This window comes from Drosophila ananassae (genome assembly GCF_017639315.1).
Source record: "Drosophila ananassae strain 14024-0371.13 chromosome 4 unlocalized genomic scaffold, ASM1763931v2 tig00000054, whole genome shotgun sequence".
NCBI lineage: Eukaryota > Metazoa > Arthropoda > Insecta > Diptera > Drosophilidae > Drosophila > Drosophila ananassae.
Genome location: NW_025319037.1, coordinates 5,391,627 through 5,408,999, shown reverse-complemented (window position 1 = coordinate 5,408,999; position 17,373 = coordinate 5,391,627). Strand labels below are relative to the sequence as shown.

The following is a 17,373-nucleotide window of genomic DNA, read 5'->3' as shown; positions in this document are numbered from 1 at the left end:
TATCGATCTCTTTTATCGATTTTGGAACGATTAGTTCAGGGTAACGATCTGGGTGTCCTATTAGATTTGAAACTTAAATTTACCAACCATATATCCACTATATATGTGCTTAGTTTTATTTAAAGATGGTCAAAAAAATTTAATGACCCGTACATAACAAAAATCGTTATATACTCCATTCTGTCTGTCATATAGAATCTTAGAGAACTTAATTGGGATGCAAATCTTCACCTTCCCTCTTACCATAGTAGACTTAAGTTAATAAACTTACCATCACTAACAAACCGTAGAACGAGGATAGGTGTCGTATTCTAGCTAGCATTTACTAACACGCATACATTTTAACGTTCTTAGTAGAAGGACTAGAAACTTTCGTCCTCTATTCCTTACCCATTGTAGTTCGACATAAGCCCAACACGATCCCTTTAGGGTATTATGTCCGGACTACGATGGTCTTTACCATATTTTATCAGCATATCTATATCTTGCTCTACGCATAACCTAAAACCTTTTATCCTTCACGCTTTATATTTGCAACACACTGCCTCGTGTACTTATGCAGCGGGAGCTGCGCGAAGGTGGTTTTGTTGAAGCTGACGGATATTATCATGAAACCAAAAGTCGAAAAATATATTCAAAGTGTAATAAAGTTTGTTAGGCATTGTTTATATATCTTCATATGCCAGTAGATCGAACCAATCAAATTAGAAAATTAATTCATTTAGCTGCATAAAGTCGGGCTTACGGAAGAAACGAAATTTATGAGGGTCACAATGAGACAGAAGATTAAAAACGAATCGAATATCAGACAAATGTTGCTAGTATGTGGGCTGTTCGGACCCAGGTGGTATATAAGAAAAGGTAACCTATAAAAATTAACCAAAGAAATTCTATGCCATCAAACTCTTGTGATTTTACCTCCTCAGAAGCGATTTTTTAGTCTACCGAAATTAACACTCCTCCTACCCTTCGCAGTGTTTTATCACGTTTAAAAGTGTTTTACGTACTTGAAAAAACTTCGGAACTTCAAACCTTTGGCTTTAACCAAGTTTTTGTATAATATGGGATGTAAAGAATGAACATTAGAATTGAGTTTGGGGAGTTTGATACGTAGCCCTTTCGTATTCTGATAGGTAAATGTTAGTGAAGAAAGTAGTTCTTTGTAGTTGAGGAAGATGACATAGAAGCTTGGACAGTGGATCTAACATGTGGGAGTTTCACTCACTTGGTAATTTTTGGCTGATGTTCTTAGACATTTTTGTCAAAGACCGTCAGCTAAAAATGTTCTCTGGCCGAAAACTGACAGAACAAATCGTATCGAACATCTGCACGGGCACACGTATTTTGAAAGTCGACGTATGCCTAGTATAGGTGTATTTTAATTTAGTAATATCCACCACCTTTAGCCCTTTCGACCCCAACTTTTTCCCTGTCGAAAAAAAAATTTTTTTTTGTTGTATTCTGTTTGTATTGGGCCAAGCAGTATTTGAGTAAAGTTTGAACTCCCCACCCCCACTGGTTTGGGCGCTACCGGATGTTGCTTGTGGGCAACGTTGGGCCATAGTGTATATTAAAGAATACATTTTTAGTTGATGGTTATTTTTGTTTATTTTCAATTTTTAAGTATGGTAAGACATAAAACAATTTTTATTGTTGTTACAGCATAGGTGTACTTTACATTTAATACATTTTGACATTGGGGTTCCTGTCTTACACAGTCTGCAACGCCCTTTTTCTGTAAATACCACCCAATGTTCCATGCAATCGTAACGCATAGAATTTGTAGGATTTGGCTGAAACTTGTATTTTTTGGATTGATTGGAATACACACTGCTAGTTGGAGAATCCAAAGATATTGTAGTATTTGGCTGAAACTTGTATTTTTTGGATTGATTGGAAGACACACTGCTAGTTGGAGAACCCAAAGATATTATTGAGTTTTCTCTTTGCATATTTGATGGCCGACCCATTTTTTTCAAATGAAGTAGAGTAAGTACATTGTAGCAGCTCATGAGCAACTTCCATTTGAAATTTGATGAGCGGTATATACTTTTGATTTGGGTTTAGAAAATGAAAATTTTTTCTATACAGCAGCCATGCATTTGTCATTGATGTTCCCAAGCACCAATAAAAAATTCTAATGTACCACTTTCTTGAACGGTGGTTTATTTTGTATAGCTCCATAAGCATGTCCGCTAAGTCTACTCCTCCCATACCCTTGTTATAAGAGCCTACGATAGCAGGCCTTACAACATCAATGTAAACTTTTTCTTTAGGACTCCATCGTTTGCACATTCCAACTGGCTGATGGTCTTCATACGAAGATAGTAGTTGAACCGACTTATTACACTAGTTTACAAATTTAAATGTAATCGAGTGAACCTTAAAATTGATGATTGTTTTATAGTAATTTGGGGTCGGAGAACACGAAAATGACATCCGTTTATTTTTCTTAAGAACCGTTTTTGAGATATTTTTGAAAATCGTGTTTTTGAGGTCCTTTTTCAGTTTTTTGGTAATATCTCATGAAAAAAACTGTTTACAAACAAAAAAAGGATATTGATTGACAGGTATTGAAGTAACGTTTACGTGGATATATAATATGTGCAGATTGAATCAAATCTCTGTAATGCACAAGCGAACAAAGTACAAAAATAGTGTCATTTTCGACCAATTGAAAAATTGAAATTTTCAAAATTGGTCGAAAATGACACTATTTTTGTACTTTGTTCGCTTGTGCATTACAGAGATTTGATTCAATCTGCACATATTATATATCCACGTAAACGTTACTTCAATACCTGTCAATCAATATCCTTTTTTTGTTTGTAAACAGTTTTTTTCATGAGATATTACCAAAAAACTGAAAAAGGACCTCAAAAACACGATTTTCAAAAATATCTCAAAAACGGTTCTTAAGAAAAATAAACGGATGTCATTTTCGTGTTCTCCGACCCCAAATTACTATAAAAAACACTTTTTTATGGAGGTTCATTTTTGGTGTAAACTAGTGTTATCAAACCATTTGACGCATATCAGATTATTGTTTACTTCATATTTTGTATCAAATGATCCTCTTCCACGTTTTTTCAATTCTGCATCTGAAAGAAGTCTACAGCTGCTTATGCGGTTTTTGCGGATAGTTCCGGTTGCAAATATGCCATTTTCCTTCAATGCAACCAAGAGACTAACTGACGTAAACCAATTGTCAAAATACAGCTTGAAAGGTTTGCCTTTGGGAAGACCTTTTGATAAGTATAATACCACATCTGAAGATATTCCCAATCCAAAGTTGGGGCAAGTGCCTTCGCCAACATACAGTGTGAAGTCATAAACTAATCCAGATGTTCCAGCGCGCGTAAACATTTTTAAACCCCATTTGTGAGGCTTAGCTGGGTTGTATTGCTTATAAGACGATTGGCCTGACAAAAAATTAAAATTGAATTAAAATTAAAATTATATTTTAAAAAAATTTAAATCTGAATACCTTTGTACGCAATGATTTGCTCATCAACGCTTTGATGTTCTTCTTGGGGTAGTTTACCAAAACTTTTTTTGAGAATGTCAAGTAAAGGGCGTATTTTGTACAGTTTATCATAGTTCAAATCACCTTTTTTTAGTTGTTTTGTATTATCGTTGAAATGTAAACATTGTTTGATTTTTTCAAACTTTCCTCATGGCATTGCATCCGATATAGCAGAAAGCTTGTATTCTTTTGACCAAGCCATTTTAAATTGAGGTACTTTTATGACACCCAAGTACAATAAAATTCCGATATACCTTTTTATTTGATCTCCAGTACATTGTAGCTCTATGCCGTGCTCTTGCAACCCATACAAATTAGTTTGATTTGTAATTAAATCAATAACATTATTGTCAAAAAAGCTGCAGAAATACTCTACTGGGGTCTTCACTTCATCGATTTGGCGATTACTATCTTCTTCCCAAATACACCCTGGAGCTTGAAATGGCCTATTTCTCCACTTAAGTGTTTTGGGATCAACTTTTTCAAAGCAATTATCAGCCACAACACTATTTTCTTGAATGCTTTTTTCATCAATCAAATTTTCAATATGCTCAAATTCTATTGATTCTCCCCTTTCCAATATACTTTTTAAATTATTCTCCAACATTCCAGAGATGTCTTCCATTTCACCACCACTTTCTTCGTCACTGGAGACATCCCAATCGAAGTTGACAATTCTCTCAATATCATCATTTGATAAACCTTTTTCTTTTGGTCTCATATTTTGGTGGTGCAATGGCCCAAGGTTGCTCACAAGCAACTTTATTGCTTTAAAAATTCCTCAGCTGTTTTTTAATAGAAATCAATTAGATTGAACTACAACATGCATTAAAGAATTCATTTATTAACAAATTTCACTCACATTCTTCAACTTTTAATGCGTAATTTAAAAGTAAATCACTTTTTTTTCAATATACCTCACAATACAACAAACACTTTTTACGCGAGGCACGTGCAGCACATTCCAAATAATTTCGTCAAATGATGCACAAACTAGAATTTTTTTGCTTACATTATAAGTATACACATCAAAGCACCGTTATCTCGAAGAATAAGCAGACAAAAACAAAAGCACCGACTACCGATAGCCGATAAACTTTTGAAATTGCTCACAGGCAACTTCGGGGTCGAATGGGTTAGACATCTTTAGTATTGGCTTTGATGTCAGCAGAGATATCACTCTCACAAGTGCCTGGGGCAAGTGTTTTCATGGTGGAATCATCTGCAAGGGTTTTGCTTCAGCAGTAACTAGTACTGCTCCATTAGCTGGCACCGGGGTTGGTAACCCTGTAATGTGACTTCTACAGGGCTTTTAATTAATGGGTCTGGTGGTATTACTTAAAGCGATGCCACAAAAGACATCTCGGACATTTGCTCGAATATGCTGAAATATTCGGAAGCTGAATTTTTTCCAGGTCCAGACCTTGTTGTGGCCAGAGATATGAGCGGCTGCATAATTTTCGGAAAGCACATCACTAACAGCGGTTTTCTGACGCTTTGGAGACACATTTACCTGTTGAAAACTATTAAGCTCTGAATCAAGCCCACAGTATTGGTCATTGATTTGACGAAAACCGCTAATCATCTCTTTGAATCCACTTTAAGTCTGTCTCATTCACGATCTCATTTTGTCCTGAACAGCTCGAAAACCGTCACAGCAAAAGTGGAGACCAGACCTAAGAGAAAGGGCATCCAAAACTGAAGCCGAGAACCCGGCACATTATCGTGTAAAATGTTTTTATATAGCTACCAGGTGATGTGTTGGGATGATGAATTTGTCTTATTTCAAGACTTAATCGAACAGACAATATTGAGTTCCATAATTAAAAATTCCTAATTTGTTATTTTACCCTTGCCGATTGTATTATAATTTTGGTTGTGCAACGCCAAAATTATATATATTATATAATACATATATTATTGATCGGCCGTCTATATCCTATAGCTACCATATAACTGATTGATCGGAAATGCCATATCTTGGTTGTTTTTCAAGTTAGAAGGATGGGAGTTTCAATGGATTCCTCTTTGGGCAATAATTCGATATGCCAAATTTCAAAAGAATCGGCCGACTATTTACAATCCGCTAATATATACATATATCTAATATATATATCTAATAATATAAGATGCGTGTCGCCACCTAGCGGACTGTGACTCAACTGCTAGGGTATATAAACTTCGGCTCCGCCCGAAGTTAGCTTTCCTGTCTTGTTTTTTTTTTTGAACGTTGAACCACTAGTTCAAAGAATTGAGATAAGAATCTCTATTAAGCTATGCTTGGAAGAAAATTAACAAATTTATTAATTTTCGCCCGAATAAAACAGAGCTAAGCTTAGTTAAAAATAGCAAGATTGTGCCATTTCCGATCGTTCAATTACATTGGCAGATCCTATTAGGTGGCCCAAAATGAAGTCCGTAGAAAGTCCCATCCATTTACCTTAAAAACAACAAAGTTATCCCAATTCCGATCATTGAGTTATATGACTGCTATTGGATATAATCGACCCTCCAAGCCAGGCGAAAAGGGGATAATCCTTCATAAATATTGTAAAAATAAAGGTCCAAAATGGCTTCTTTGGACAACGGCACATGTGGCGCGGACTAAAAGCGAAGTAACATCTTTAAAAGAGACACGTTGGGTTCTTCCAGACGAGTAGCTCGAAATCCAGATTAGAAGATCAGTTGGGAATCCCAAAAGTCTGAGTTTACTTATGATGCAAATAGTTAACAGAGTCAAATGCTTTACTGAAGTCAGTGTGATAAAAAATGTTAGCGCCAATAAGTTGGTAGTGGTGGAGCAGCGCTTCATAAAGAAATGCTGGCACGGTGATATTAATGAACTACATAGGTGTTGCAAATGTGGAGTGATAAGTTTTTAAAAAAGCTTTGGAATTGCTGACAGTTTAGAAATGCCTCTTTTGAAGCAGACGGATATTTCCACGGCACGAGGCCTAAAGTATTCTGAAAGGTAAGTGTTAGTAAACTAGTTATTTTTTTGTAACTAAGAAAGACGAGGTGGAAAGTTGGTCAATGGCTCTAACATGTGAGAGCTTCACTCCCACAGGCTTGGTAATTTTATTATGTTTCGATGGTGGGATCACCTGTAATATTTTTAATTTTAATCTGTAAATACCTCGACCTATTGAACCAGGGAAACGAAAAAGGGAGATTTAAGAGGGCGATTAGTGCGGGTTAGTAAAACTGTAAAGAATAGAATATAATAATAGATAAGAATCTCAATTGAGCGACAATTGACGCAACACAGAAAAAGATAAAAAAGCAGAGCTAAGCTTGGAAGAAAATTAATAAATTTATATCATCACTTCTTCTCTTTATCTCAAAGCGGACGGACGTGTTTTTTTTGTGCGCACTGCTTATTAGATTTGCATAAACAATCGGTGTTTATTTCTATTCACTTAAAAAAATAAAAATAATAAAATATTGCAATTCATAGATCCGTATCGCTTCGCGTGTGCAGTGATATATTTGGAGCTAAAATAATAATTTTATAAATTTTTCTTCCAAACATAGCCCTGCTCTTCTTCTTCATCTCTCTTCTTCTTCATCTCTCATGGTGTTGCTTCTATTCTATTGCTCCTATTTCTCGCTCAATAGAGTTTCTTATCTCTATTCTTTGCATTTTATTAACTCGCACTAACTGCTCTCTTCAATCTCCCCCTTTCGTTTCCCTGGTACAGTGGTACAAGGTTCATCAATATTATTAATAAATTAATTATGGAAATTTTAATAATTTTTAATAAATTAATTATTTAAAATCTTAATAATTATGGACTTTAAATTGGTCTGTGCATTGAAGTGTTGTAATAAGAGAATCTCGTCTTCCCAGCCTACCATCCATTGCTGGCTCTGTGAAAATGTTTTACACGCTAAGTGTGCCGGGTTCACGGCCTCAGTTTCGGATGCAATCTCGCGTAGGTCTGGTCTCCACTTTTGCTGTGACGGTTGTCGTGCTGTTCAGGACGAAATGAGATCGTTCATGAGGCAGACTAAAAGCGGTTTCAAGGAGTTGATTAGTGGTTTTCGAAAATTCAATGACCAACTCTGTGCGCTCCATACACAGTTTAGTAGTCTTTAACTACTAAACGAGTCTCCAAAGCGTAAAAAATCCTCTTTTAGTGATGTGCTTGTGGCGAATAATTTTCAGCCTACTCAGCTGACAACTATGCAGCCGCTTATATCTCTGGCCACCCCAAGGGCCGGACCTGAGAAAAATTCGGCTTCCGAATATCTCAGGATTAATGAGCAATTGTCCGATATGTCCTCTGTGGCAACGCTTCAAGTGATCCCAGACCCAATATTTCAAACCCCTGTAACAGTCACCAAACAGGACAATCAACCGTCCGGACCCCCGGTACGTACTGATGCCGCTGTACTAGGTGCGGCGGCACCAAAACCCTTGCAGGTGATCCCACCATCGAAACATATTTTTGTTTCCCGGCTTGCCCCTGATACTTCTGAGATTGATATCTCGGCTTACATCAAAGCCAAAACAAAAGTCGACATAAAGGTGGTGGACATTACAAAAATTAAATATTCATACACCAGGCACACGTCATCTTTCAAAATACGTGTGCCCTTGCAGATGTTCAAGACGATTTGTTCCGCCAGCTTTTGGCCAGAGAATATTTTCGTCCAAGAACATACCAAAAAAAAAAAAAATAACAAAACCTGTGGGTGTAAAACTCCCACATGTTACGGCCACTGACCAACCTTTCACTTCATCTTCCTCTGTTTCAAAAAACTAATGTCTTCTCTAACACTTACCTATCAGAATAAAAGAGGGTTACGTAGTAAACTTCCCAAACTGCATTCTGATAGTTTTTTCAATGCATCTCATATTATTGTATATACAGAAACTTGGTTAAAGCCGGAGATCTTAAGCTCCGAAGTTTTTCCTTGTAGGTACACCACTTTTAGATGTGATAGAACTCTGCGAAGAGGAGGAGGAGTGTTAATCTCTGTAGACTCCAAACTCGCTTCTGAAGAGGTAAAATCACAAGAGTTTGGTGACATTGAATTCCTTTGCATCAAAATCACTTTGTCCGATCAATCTTTGTATGTTACCTGTTCTTACATACCACCTTCATCCGAACCGCCAACATACTGGCAACATCTGTCCGCTATTCGTTTGGTTTTCGATCGTCTGTCTGATGGTGACCAGCTGATAGCTCTGGGTGACTTTAATATCCCAGAACTTATATGGTCAAATGTTGAAAATTCACCGTCTGTAAACTTAACTCCCACCACGCCTTCCCTGTGGGCATGTTTGACATGTCACTCGGGCAAATTAACCACGTTAGAAATTCTTTAGGTCGGCTGCTGGACTTATGTTTCGTTTCTGATCCTGATGGAATTACTCTTTCCAGAACTTTGCCCCTTTCTGACCCTGAGGATCCATATCATCCCACTCTTGAGCTTTCAATTGAAAACAACTCCTTAATTGACCTTAAGTTTACACCTAAATCTCATAAAGTTCGTTTCTTCTGTAAGGCTGATTTTATGAAGTTAAATAAATTAATCTCGGAATTTGATTGGTTTGATTTATTGGCATGTGAGGATATAAACATCGCATTACAAAAATTTTATTTCACTTTAAACTCATTTTTTAACGCTTGTGTGCCGTGGAAATAGCCGTCCGCTTCAACGAATCCGCCTTGGTATAAAAGGCACCTTATAAATTTAAAGAACAGTATGAGTAGACTTTTAAATAAACATAGATTATCTGGCTGTATAGTTAGTTATTCAAGATACTTAATAGCTCGGTCCAATTCCACCGTGCATAACGCAGAATGTTATAGGAGTTATATTCGCCGCTGCAGGATTCAGTTTACTCAGGATCCGAAGGAGTTTTATAACTTTGTAAACACTAAGCGTAAACATGTGTCTTTTCCCGCACTGCTTACGTTTGAGAACTCTTATGCGAACACTGATCAGGCAATGGCCAATCTCTTTGCACAGTTTTTTCAAACTACGTATTCACCTAGCAGCAGCTCAGCTCAGCCTTACACTTATGATATCCAATCAGCCAATCTTATATTTAGCCCATCTTTCGATCAAAGTGTTGTGTTATCGGATCTTCTTAAGGTCAAGCCCGTGTATTCGCCAGGCCCTGATGGAGTACCAGGCTGTGTTCTGAAGTACTGCGCCGAGGCACTGTGCAAACCGCTTGTTAAACTCTTTAATCTATCGCTGGAAAAACTTATCACTCCACATTTGCAACACCTATGTAGTTCAATAATAACTCCGTGCCAGCATGGCTTCATGAAGCGCCGCTTCATGAAGTGCCAGCATGGCTTCATGATGGCTTCCGGAATGGCTTACAAACAGACGTCATTTACACTGACTTCAGTAAAGCATTTGACTCTGTTAACCATTCGCTTCTTATAAGTAAACTCAGTCTTGTGGGATTCCCAACTGATCTTCTTATCTGGATTTCGAGCTACTTATCTGGGAGAACCCAACGTGTTTTCTTTAAAGATGTTACCTTACGCCACATCTGGGGTGCCCCAAGGAAGCCATCTTGGACCATCTTCTCTATTTTTTTAGACGAGCTAAAAAAATTATTTTACCTCCAAATATACCATTGCGATATTTGATATTTTGGATATTTAAAATGTAAAGAAATTTTTTTAATAAACTCCAGGTTGTTTAAATTTATCACATAAGATATTTAAAAAAAACGAAGTGCGCACAAAAAGCTGCCAGTCAAGATATACAAAAAATCCGGGTGCGCGAATCTGCGCAGAGCGAAACGGAGCTGTACACCAGCAAAAAAATTTATGTATTAAAAGATGTGTTTAACTGCACCTTAAGCTCAGCTTTGTAATATGTAGAATATACATTTTCTGCTGCTGATCCCAACATATATAAATAAATTGCTTTTCGATTTCATGGCCACTTCTCAAGAACGGCAAAACGGATTTATCTTATCCGTTAAGTTAAATGTGATAAAAATATGAGTAGTTCCCGAAAAATTTCCTACAAACAGCTCATTTTGTTTTTTTTTTTTATTTTACATTTTTTTTGTTTCAGTAGTGTTTAGTTAGTGAGAAAATAAATTTATTTCAGTCATGATTAGTGAATAAGAAATGTGCGAAGAGTTACAACACATGCTAATCGGAAAGATTCAGATCAAGAAAATAGTAGAATTGCTATGTCAGTGAGTGACAATGAAGTAGATAGGTTTCCTGCAAAGAAACAACAGCAAGCAGTACATAATCTATAAGCGGTACATAAACTTAGGATCAGTTTTCATTATCCTGCCTAACATTATTCAGCCTCAACTATGAAATGGATCAAGTGCCTGTTAAAAAAACTTTTAAGCATTAAAACCAGCAGCTTTTTAAGTGTGGGCTCTGGTTTTGGTAGGAAATTAAAATAAACACTCAATACAATGGAGTATTTGCGGAATGGCTTAACCACGCGGCTCGAAAGAAAATAAATTTAGGACTTTACAAGTTAATATTATAATAATAAGAAAAGTTTTACATACCAACTCTTCGTCGTTGAGTGTTGCTCGTGGAACGGCGGATGTCAGTCCAGCATTTCGTTTTGTAGCGGCCATCGTCTATAGTAGCATAAATATATTAGTATAAAGATGAAAGAAAAACTTAAAGATACCATGAAATAAACTTTTATACAATATATTATATTTATATATATAATATATATATTTATATAAAAGTCAAACAATTTTTCACATTTTTTATTTTTTGACTTAGCTTATGGAAAGTGCTAAAACAACTAATTTTAAATGCAAATAAATGACATAAGAAATAAGGTAGACAAATTAGTTATACAAAAAGGAAACAATTTTAATTTTATTTAAAACGGAAAGAAATCTTATATAGATCATTAGATAAGTTGATTTAAAAAGATACATTTAAAAAGATCTGCGTCCAGGAAACAGGATCTCCAGGCCTTTTTTAGCGGTTTTTTCCATTTTTGTCTACCTCCAGGAAATAAATAGAGCTTTCAATTTTTTATTATCACACGCATGCACAAATTTTTATATAGTGGTGACACGCATGCCCTAGACACGTTTGCCGACGGCATATCCGCGAGTGAAAAAAGTTGTGAAGTTCGGTGCACATAAAAGGCAAATCTGCGAGTGCATCAAAATTGGTAATAACTGCGATTAATCTTGTTTCCCAAGACAAACAAACACTGCGGTGGTTTGTTAGTGACATTATCAGCGAGTGAAAATTGTGTCTTGTAACTCAATAACAGATAACCGCTGGGGCAAATAATAAAAATGATAAAAGATGGTGTGTGGCAGTTTTCTAGAAACGCTGAGGCGCACTCCAAAAAGCCGCCTAGTAGAACCCGTACCTTTTGTGAAACCCCTACCTTACTAGGCTTACGCTAAAACGGAAGAATATGGACCATCGCGCACAGTGCCAGAAAATAAAGATCGCCAAAACAAAAACGAGAACAAAAAAAATAATAACAATAAGAAACCAGCAAAAATGTCCCCACAAATTAAAAAAGAAAAACCGCACTAAAAAAATAATGCCAAATAAAAACAAGAAAGCTAACTTCGGGCGGAGCCGAAGTTGATATACCCTTGCAGTTGAGCCATTTCCGATCGTTCAGTTATATGGCGGCTATTGGATATATATTGTTTTGCCCTAAATGGAATCTGTACCAAGTCCATTCTATTCATTCTATGACAGCTATAGGATATAGTCGGCCGATCCTTATGAAATTGTACATAAGATATTTTGGTCAAATATAACATGTGTGGAGAGTGTTGGAGGGTGTTTTTTATGTTAGAAAGATGGAACTTGGTACATTCCATTTTGGGCAAAATAATCTTATTTGCCAAATTTCATAAGGATCGGCCAACTATATCCAAAAGCCGCCATATAACTGAACGATTGGAAATGGCACAACTGCAAGGGTATATCAACTTCAGCTCCGCCCGAAGTTAGCTTTCCTTTCTTGTTTTTAATTTTCCACCGTTGACGACTCCTTGTTTCCCGCTTCTGCATCCAATACAAAATAAAAAAAACAACAATGGAGGAGATCAAGGAAACGCTGGGTAAGGAAACGCAGAGTTTTAAAGCCCTGCTCGAGCACGTAATGGGGGCAAAAGAGGACGTCCGGAAAATCGGTTGTAGGGTTTTTACTATGGAGCAGGAGTATGAGAACCGTAACCCAACCCGCCCCCTTAGTGTGACCGCGCAATGAATACGAATTAAAAGAAACGGCAACCTTGCCCGACTGTGTGAAAGAATTTCACACGTTTGAAGAGGAATTCGGGAAGTATGTTTCCTGGACCAACAGGACACAGGCCATCCTCAATGATTACGAGATCGTTATAGGCAAGCCACATTAGGCAAAAAATTTGGGGTGAAGCTGATCTGGCTCTGTGTGCATACAGCGTCCCGGACGATGACTGGCCGGAAAACAAACGAGTTTAGACATTACAATATGCCGCTAAGGGATGTCCGTAACTTAGAGTAGCAACTGAGTCAATTGACTCAAGGGTCAAAAACCTTAGAGGAATTTTATCTAGAGATAAACAGTCACTTTTCTCCGGTATTGAACAAGTTAAAAGAATCGAAACAAATAGGGACAAGGCATTGGACGTTTTCGTGAGGTGACTTAACGGCGACGCCTCAAAACTTTTACTAATCCTTGGTCCGAAAAGCCTGCCTGAAGCTTACTCATTTTGCATAGATTTAAAGATTGTATCCTTTATGGGGGACACGGGTCGCCCCGGTCCCATAAGTCGATTTTCCCAACCATATCGGGCCGTTGACCGCAAATTAAAAAAGCTCACCTCCCATAACCCTATGTAATAACTATGTATACCTAGCTTTACATATACCTGAAACCCTTAAGAACACACAAAACCTAAAAAGTATAGAATTAAGTTAAAAATTCATGTAACACTAATAATGCACACAAATACTAGCTTGTAATACATAAAACACCGTTTCCCGCAAATTAAAGGAGCTCACTTTCCATAAATTTTATATAGTGTGTAAGAATTCTTTTAAAATTATATTAAATCAAAATATCAACATTGACCTAGAACTATAATTTTAACTCCTAACGCTCCTAACGCTGTTTCACCATCAGCATGGACCTGATCCATGCAACAGGATCCGCACAGATCTACAAGTACGAGGCACCCGGCGTATCGATGGATTCTTCTAGCTTGCTCACGTGATCGACATGTACATCTCATCGACAGGAATGAAGAAAAAGCACTACGCATCGCCGACTGTAGAATCAGTACCTTGGCGCAATACTATCTGTACTTTGATTTTAGTCAAGTTCTCTTCACGAGGAATAGAGTTGATAGGTTTAATGTGTTTGTGAGAGCCGTATTCACGTCGTCGTCGACGAATGCGTTGATTTGTAGATTCCAGAATGTGTTAGGAGTGAATGATGTGTGAATCAGGATCGAGTGAACCGGTGTGTGTTAAGGTTCACCGGGCTTTCACCCACCGGACGCGGACTACCATCAATACCATCGTCCTTCCGGAAAAAGAACAAGTAGACATCACCTTAGCAATATATAGGCTCAAATTCAGGGAGTTTTTTGACATTCTTCGCCCAAAGGAAATGGAGAAATATCCATACCTGCAGAAACTCCCACATGATCTGGCCCACTCGTTCTAGGAAACATCTATGAAACTTATCTAGCAATAAAGACAATGACTGATAGGTACGCATGCGACAAGACTATCGATGACTCATATTGAATACTGTTGGAGCCGCAGGGATGTGGGAGACGGAGACGGAGCCTGCATGCGATCCCTGTAAATATCCCTATAAAAATAAAATTATATGAGTGGTAGCTCAATGAGGCCAAGGCCTCCCGCAGCCTAGGGCCTCCCGCATCTGTCTGAGGTTCTATCTTTGGCCTTGGATATTAGGTCGTCTTCGAGAAAGCTTTTGGGGAAACCGGAAATTTTAATCTGAACCAGCTGCTTCATTGAACGAACTGATAAAAATCCTGAATGAAAAGATCACGTTATCTAGTTTAAATACATTTACGTCATTGTAATCATACTGCAGAAAGCTATCATCCGGAGCATTTCGTACTCAGCGTTATGTCTTACAAATATCTCTGGTTATGGCAACCAGAGTTAGCTATTTTATAGTTATTTTATTAAAACACGGTATGAAAAGGCTTACGCTAAATCACGGAGCCAGATATCAATAAAGGAATATATCCAAAGGACGTGGCTGCAGAGCAGTCAAACACAATTCTCAAATTAGCTGTGAAGCTTTAGAACGCAGTGTTGGCGACTGGCACATACATTGCAATTACATGATGAATGAAACATATTAGGTTCTTAAATTCGGTTAACGGTTCAGTTTTCGCTTAAGCGAAAAGAACAGATACAACGCCTGAGCATAGAAATCTTTCAATAGCTCCACGCTTTACTTCATTAGAAGTGCTTTAATAACAACTATACAACAAACGGTTCTTAAGTTTTCTGTGGGACTTTAAACGGATCACAAAACCCGTGCGCGATCACGTCGGTGTCACCAATATGAAACGCTATCAAGCGTTTTCAAAAGCTCAATCAAACTAAAAGGTCAGGTGCAGTTCGGAGTTTATAAAATTAGCAAATCATAATCAAAATTAGGCAATCATCTATCATTCTATAGAAAGAGGGGAAGTGGGGATCACACACAAATGTTCTACGAAAGCTCTTCAAAGAGCATGCGATACGAACAACAAAAAAGCACATGCAAAACTATTTTTAAACAGATTTGTAAAAAGCCAGTTGGATGTGTCAACGTCGACAAAGTCGAAAATGCTGAATCAAGAAGTCTTAGAAGACGACCTTATATTATACTTTTATACCAACGATTGAATAACTGCATATTTTTCTTTCTTCTCTCCGAATACAACCGAAGATTGCGATAAATTGGTCTCCCCAGCGCCGCCCACCTTGCCAAATACCCCTTGGCACTCTCAGTCATCAATTACTCCGCAAGAAATTTCAAAAACGATCCAATTAAGCTAAGTTATAATAAACCACCATTTGTACAATGAATTTAATTTTATTTATCCTATTTTTATACCTTTGCAGAGGGTATAATAATTTTTGCTAAGTAGGTAACGCCGTAGTAGGAGTCAAAAGTAGGAGTCAACGCCGCCTTTATAAAGTATATATATTCTTACGAGGGTATATCAACTTCAGCTCCGCCCGAAGTTATAATGAAGTAAATTCATTGATACATCACTCACATTAATTTTTATGAAAAAAATTATACCAAGCTCCATGAGCTAGCACTAATTACAGAGAATGAGTATTTCACAAATGCCAAGGCGGTAGAAGACCTTGTAAAAAATATGAAGCAATATTTTTGGATGGAATACTATCAGGGTTAAGCCCGTCTCAGCGGCACCGAAAAAAAAACGAAAACCGCGAGCCAAAGTCACAATTACGAGGAAATGAATCAGAAGTGCTGATTCATTTAAAGTTTTCCGAGCAAAATATTTGTTATATCTGAGCAAAGAACCACAATTCAGTATCAATGCAAAAATAAAATACCGCATCGTCGATTGCAATACCACCAGTCCCAAAATTTGTCCGAGATTACCGGCAATCACCTGGCTCCGATTTTACGAAATTTTCATCATTCGGAGAATCATGTAATAGGTGAAGTCAAACCCCATCTCAACATCAATTGGCGGACAGGGTAGTTACCAGGATGCCTGGCAAAGACTAAAAAATCATTACCATAATGAACGTCTGTTGATTAAGTTCTCTATCCATGCGCTTTGAGTGCACCCCAGAACTAATGGATCAGCGGACCAGCTGGGAAGCTTGCATAATACCGTGCTCCGAGCGGACGCGACTCTCAACGCACTTAATGTATCAACAGTAAACTGGGATCCAATACTGATACACATCTTTAAGGAAAATTTGGATCCACTCACGCGTTCTATGACAGCTGTAGGATATAGTCGGCTGATTCTTATGAATTGTTGCACATAAGATATTTTGGCCAAATGTAACATGTAACACAAGTTTTTACTCTCTAACTTAAAAAACACCAAAGTTATGGCATTTCCGAATCAGTTATATGGCAGCTATAGGATATAGTCGACCGATCCCGGCCGTTCCGACTTATATTCTGCCCTGCAAAGGAAAGAAGGATGTGTGCAAAGTTTCAACTCGATAGCTCTAAAACTGAGAGACTAGTTTGCGTAGAAACAGACAGACGGACAGACGGACATGCTCATATCGACTCAGGAGGTGATCCTGATCAAGAATATATATACTTTATAGGGTCGGAGATGTCTCCTTCACTGCGTTGCACACTTTTGACCAAAATTATAATACCCTCTGCAATGTATATAGGGTATAAAAACCTTAATGGGGTGGGAGATGTCTCCTTTACTGCGTTGCACACTTTTGACCAAAATTATAATACCGAAATGAACCGATCATCGTAATTTATTTTAATTTTTGTGGTCTAGAAATATACCAAAATTTATTTTGGTACTAAAGAACATATGATTAAACTTAAAAAAATATTGAACTTTGACATCTGTTGAACCTTGACATCATTATCAAAAATTCAAATAATTTTATTAATCAATATTAAACAATATATAAAAATATATAAACGTACAAAACGAAAGGAAAATAACAAGATTTTGTAAATAAGTGAAAACAATGTTGACAAAGAAAATAAAGTGTGAGTTATAAAGGAATTTCATATATATCAACATTACATACATTATTAATAAGACTTAAAAGTTTTAGAGCTAGAAAGCCTTTAACTAAAGAAAATTTTATAACTAGAATGGGTATACCTTGAGCACCTGTCATCCATAAAAT

At 37.2% G+C, this 17,373-nt stretch overlaps 1 protein-coding gene across 14 annotated transcripts in view; it reads right to left on the bottom strand.

Annotated features, from left to right (window-relative positions):
* LOC6501778 (protein unc-13 homolog B) overlaps nt 1–17,373 on the bottom strand; it is a 279,574-nt gene that overhangs the window by 173,061 nt on the left and 89,140 nt on the right. For all 14 annotated transcript variants that reach the window (XR_004311348.2, XR_004311349.2, XM_044717638.1 and 11 more), the window contains 2 exons: nt 17,349–17,357; nt 11,043–11,117 (listed from right to left, as the gene is read on the bottom strand). Coding sequence is in view for 12 of the 14 variants with exons in the window: in XM_044717638.1 (XP_044573573.1) it covers nt 11,043–11,117; nt 17,349–17,357 (84 nt within the window). In the remaining 2 variants the exon portion in view is untranslated. The remainder of the gene's footprint in view (nt 1–11,042; nt 11,118–17,348; nt 17,358–17,373) is intronic.